The sequence below is a fragment of the Pinus tabuliformis genome, chromosome Q (genome assembly GCF_031772625.1).
Source record: "Pinus tabuliformis cultivar Carrire ecotype Pingquan chromosome Q, CPIR1, whole genome shotgun sequence".
Classification (NCBI taxonomy): domain Eukaryota; kingdom Viridiplantae; phylum Streptophyta; class Pinopsida; order Pinales; family Pinaceae; genus Pinus; species Pinus tabuliformis.
In genome coordinates this window covers 644,102,666-644,107,894 of record NC_142296.1, presented here as the reverse complement: position 1 = coordinate 644,107,894, position 5,229 = coordinate 644,102,666, and the positions used below count along the sequence as shown (strand labels likewise).

At 36.7% G+C, this 5,229-nt stretch overlaps 1 protein-coding gene across 1 annotated transcript; it reads left to right on the top strand.

The window, feature by feature from the left end:
• The first annotated feature begins 704 nt into the window (after positions 1 to 704).
• LOC149221118 (CO(2)-response secreted protease-like) lies at positions 705 to 4,997 on the top strand. The gene is made up of 10 exons (XM_089387327.1): positions 705 to 954; positions 1,045 to 1,136; positions 1,232 to 1,329; positions 1,409 to 1,567; positions 2,231 to 2,448; positions 2,833 to 2,933; positions 3,050 to 3,292; positions 3,400 to 3,514; positions 3,615 to 3,846; positions 4,198 to 4,997. Exons 1-10 carry the CDS (start codon positions 877 to 879, stop codon positions 4,755 to 4,757), a joined length of 1,896 nt encoding a protein of 631 aa, XP_089243453.1. The 5' UTR covers positions 705 to 876; the 3' UTR covers positions 4,758 to 4,997.
• The last annotated feature ends 232 nt before the right edge of the window (positions 4,998 to 5,229 follow it).

The following is a 5,229-nucleotide window of genomic DNA, read 5'->3' as shown; positions in this document are numbered from 1 at the left end:
GATGAACGGAATGACAACCGAGAAGGCACTGAGAGCCGTTTAAAGGAATCTAACAGCTGGAAGAGAGAAAAAGAGGCACAACGCAGCCGATGAAACTATGAAATTTGTTTTTGGTGGGCAAAAATTTTGTTTTTCTTTGACTTTAAAATACAGGTTATTTGGCCGGAACAAAAGCTTGTCTCTTAAAGATCACCAACAGATTATTAAAGATCACCAACAATTAAAGATCACCAACAGATTATTTCAAGGACATGGTTTTTTTTAATTAAAAATTTTGAACATGGTTTTTTTTATTAAAGACGATGAATCAACTTCCATTAAATAATTATCTTTGGCAACTGATTTGAAAATGAAATTGATATGGTTTTTTTAATTAAAAGTATGAATCAACTTCCATTAAAAAATTATCTTTGGCAACTGATTTGACAATGAAATTGATATAATTATATCGTAAGTATTTTTGGTCGAACTTCCCAATATGCCGACGATAACATTCCATTATGAGCACATCATGTTTTCATCTAGAAAACCACTAAAACAAAAGTGGAAGTAAACAGTCGCCGCGAAAAGGGTTGGATGCAGCTTGCAACGCAATTTATCTATAATTTTTGCGCTGCATTTCGCACATTCGCAAGTTGACGACGCCATTGCGACTTTTTGTTAATACAGTAAGCACGTCCATTCAACATTGGCACTGTAAGGATTTGAACGAATCTAAATCGAAAATGGCCATCGTCAGATCCAGTACCGACATCACTCACTCTGCTCGATCTCATTTATATAAAGCTCCACCCCCCACCAAAGTATTACAACAGACCGTTCTCATGATCTAGATTGATTGTAGACAGAAGTGGATAGTAGTGAGGAATTTTAGTGATGGGGTTCAAGCTTTATTTCGCATTGCATTTTCTCTGCACTCTGCTGTTCGGCCTCGCCATTGCCGAGGATGGAAAGGTGCGGACTCTTAATTTCTTCAAATTAATTCTCTTTTCGCTGCAACATTACTCAGTTTTAATGTCGCTAATTTCACTGATCTACATGCAGGTGCACATTGTATACATGGGGAGTTTACCCCACAATAATAGAGAACAGCTTGTAAACAGTCATCTGGAGGTTCTTTCGTCTGTTCTCGAAAGGTATCAAATTATGAAATAAATATTCAAATTTCAGAATTGATTTTATTGTTCTTATATTTATGTGTGTGTGTTGGGGTGTATTTGAACCTTTGCAGTCCCAGACACGCAAAGCAATCTCTGGTGCGTAGCTATACTTCTGCTTTTAATGGATTCGCAGCTCTATTATCCAAAGAACAAGCGACTACATTAGCTGGTAAGTTTCGTTAACGACTGTGTTTCTTAATGACTAAGCGCCCAGGTTGGTATTCTGATATATTCCCATGATTTAGCAGGGAAAGCAGGAGTGTTATCAGTGTTCCTTGATCCAGTGTTAAACCTTCATACAACACACTCATGGGGCTACTTAGAAAAGGACTTGGCCATGGCAGGCTCTTCTTACAGAAAACCAAAGTCTTCTGGCGCTGATGTCATAATAGGGTTTCTAGATACAGGTATAAGGCAATATCCAGCTTTTGAAATTCCATCTGATTTAGACTTTGATTGGTGAATTCTATATAATGCAAGTGTCCAATAAAAGTCTCAATCTATTTATATTCAAAAATAATGATAATAAATTATTTCACTAAATTCCAATAAAAACTCAAAAACTAAAATAATTAATAATCTGAAAATTAAAATATAATATATATATATATATAAGTATTTATTTATAAAAATTATTATTTTAAATTTAGATAAAAATGATTTATAATAATATAATCTTGGGAGTTAAAATTTCTGTGATCTATAATATTTTTAACAATTTTTTTTTGGAAAAATTCCATAAAATATATTCTCATAAAGGTTAGTGTGGTTCATTTTTAGTATGATGAGGAACCAGATCCAGACAATGTAATAAATAGAAGTAAAAAACTGCTAACTAGCCCTTAACCAGTAACAACTAGTTTAACTAAAAACAGACATTAATAAAAATTTGAACATAATTTTCTTTTCTTTATATGATATCAATGAGAATGAAATTTCTAAATATGTTAAGAGTGCTCTGTTTATATTAATGGTTTTTATTTGTTTTTTTAAACAATTCGTATAACTTCTTGGAAAATAATCTTTTATCCGAAGGCATTTGGCCGGAAGCAGCCAGCTTCAGTGACAAGGGTATGGGCCCTGTTCCGATTTTGTGAATGATCCAATTGCCATAGGAGCATTTCATGCTACTCACAAAGGAATTCTGGTTGTATCCTCTGTGGGAAACAGCGGACCTGAATCTCAAACAGCCATTAATACTGCGCCATGGATTTTTACCGTTGGAGCGGCCTCAATCGACCGGGAATTCCTCTCAAACGTTGTGTTAGGCAACGGTAAGATTATTCAGGTGAGAACAAGGGAAAACAAACCTAAAAGTATCATGTTTTTTCACTTTACACAACAATTAGTACTTTCATTTGTTCAGCACTTCACTAATAGATTCCGCCATTCACGAGCATGCCCTGTTTTTACAGGGATAATAATGAGAATTTCATGCTTGTTCCTAATGGTATTAAAGACTATTTAATAAAGATGTCGACTAAACCTGCAATAAAACGCAGCTGTGTGTCAATCTCTCGAATTGGGGCAACAATTTTGGAAATCAGTCAGATGTAGATTGGTTCTATGACAGATATTTTGTAAAATGTATATAAATTATTTAATATTTTTCATGATTTCTAGATCCATTATTTTGGGGATCTGGCGTTAAAGATTTGTACTGTGTATTTAGGGTAAGGGCATCACCTTTTCGAATCTCAGCCAATCGGCAGTGCACCCGCTTGTGTACGCAGGAAGCATTCCTGACAACTCCAGTTACCCAGCAGCTGCAAGGTAAATTACATTGATTTTCCAGCGCAGATTTGTCTTAGGGACATTAAACCATATAATGTAGGAATTTTATAATCATATTTTTCATGAGGAGAAATTCTAAGGAAGGTATTCTCCAGCAATTGTCTTCTAGAATCCTTAGACGCAAGCAAAGCGAAAGGAAAGGTTATACTCTGTATTTCAAATGCCACAGTTACATCGAAGAAAGCAATGAAATACATAGTCCAGGACGCTGGAGGCATAGGCATGATTTTTGTGGACGATTTACAGATAGTTGAAGCATATGACTCCGGCACCTTTGCAGCGACTACAGTAAGTACATCGTCTGCAACAGAGATCTTTTCTTACATAAACTCAACCAGGTGCGTTTAAGCCTATTCTCTGTCACATGTTTATATTGATGAATTATTCATTTGGATATTCAATTACAGTGTGGCTGTTTGTAATCTTCTAAGCCTTGTCATTATAGAAATCCTGTTGCAACAATTACTCCAACAGAGGTTGTCACAAATTACAAGCCCGCTCCTGTTATTGCATCCTTTTCGTCAAGAGGACCTGGAAGGCTGACCCAGAACATTCTCAAGGTAAGTACTCACTGATTCAGAGTCCATTTAGCTTAATTAACATTCAGAAGCTAATTATGAGAGATGATCACAACATGAACGCTTTAATTGATATTTGCAGCCAGACATCAGCGCACCAGGTGTGAATATCATTGCTGCATGGAATCCTCCCAATACGTGGGTGGAAACAGATCCTTCAGACACAGTTCTTTCAGGGACGGTTCCTACCGCATTTAACATGATGTCTGGAACATCCGTAGCAGTTCCTCATGTTAGCGGAGCTGCTGCATTTGTAAAATCTATCAATCCTACTTGGAGCTCCTCTGCTATCAGATCAGCCCTGATGACAACAGGTACTTTTCAGGGTTTATTCTTGAAATACATCGTGTAATAATGCAAATATCACATTGACCAAAACCTGGAGACCTTTTCCCCCTTATTCTGAAAGACTGGATATTTATGATTTCAGTAATGCCTAAATTTAATTTAGTACTTTGAAATGCATAATCCCTTAAAGCAAGTTTTTTCCAAGGGTTAGTTCAGGACCATCCATGAAGTCAAATGTTGATTCACAATCATTTACAATAGGAATTAATTCAACTAGTCATTGTAGTCAATGTTAATGGCAATGGGTGTTTGGCTGATTCAACGACAGTATATCACAGCCACTTTTTCTAACATCTGTACTCTAATGTATATGGCAGCTATTGTCAGGAACAATATGGGGGAACTATTGACTAATGAATCAGAGATCTCTGGCACGCCATTTGATTTTGGATCCGGAGTAGTGAATCCAATAGGAGCTCTGCAACCAGGGCTTGTATATGAAACATCAACCGATGATTACTTCCGCTTTATGTGTAATTACGGTCTGGACTCTAAGAATATCATGCTCATTGCGGCGAATGAAAGCTATAGGTGTCCATCTGGTGCAAAGGTGGATCTGATCAGTGACATGAACTATCCAAGCATAGCCATTTCCAAGCTAAATATTGTGAATGGGAGCACAACCGTAAGCAGAAGCGTCACAAACATCAGTCCTGATGTCGCACCTACTTACAAGGTTACCATTGGTGCACCTCCGGGTTTGAGTGTGAAGGTCTCTCCAGAAATTCTTAAATTCTCTGAAACTTCCAAGAAGCTATCTTTCGACGTAGTTTTTACAGCAACCAAGGTTGCCACCAAAGGATATGTTTTCGGTACACTCGTGTGGAGCGATGGAAAACATAATGTTCGTACTCCTTTTGCAGTGAATCTGGTGTGACCAAACCATAAGGGGCAACCTTAGAGATGGTCAAGTAACAAAACAAATGAAACATGCAGCAGGGCTGCTTATTCCTTGCATAGACTGTAAAGTAATAAAACAAGCGAAACCTGCTTATTGTTAGATATAATTGTTTATTGTTAGATATAATAATTTCTGGTGGTCTCTAGTATTGAGTTCGCAAGGACACATAATCAGTTAAAGATCCAGGTCTCAAATATCATATCTCATTTCAGGGAATATTTTCCTTTCTAGAAAAGAAAATTACAGAGAAGAGTACATTATCTTTCCATTCAGCAGGACTTTCCATTGGGCTTCTTTAATGGAGCATCTTAAGTGAAGGTTTAAGTGAAGGTTTGTGGAGGAGGGCCTTGAAAATATGACAAATAATAGATCAGTTCAGTTCATTTCAGAATTGGTCTTGGTCCTGGAACAAATACCAAAACAGATCAGAATTGATCGTTGTTTAGGC

What these genes read in the sequence shown, in the direction of transcription:
- LOC149221118 (XM_089387327.1), top strand. Translation starts at nt 877, where the DNA reads ATGGGGTTCAAGCTTTATTTCGCATTGCATTTTCTCTGCACTCTGCTG. An exon ending in CTTTCGTCTGTTCTCGAAAG is followed by an intron (nt 1,137 to 1,231) that starts GTATCAAATTAT and finishes GAACCTTTGCAG; the next exon opens with TCCCAGACACGCAAAGCAAT. An exon ending in GCAACGGTAAGATTATTCAG is followed by an intron (nt 2,449 to 2,832) that starts GTGAGAACAAGG and finishes CTGTGTATTTAG; the next exon opens with GGTAAGGGCATCACCTTTTC.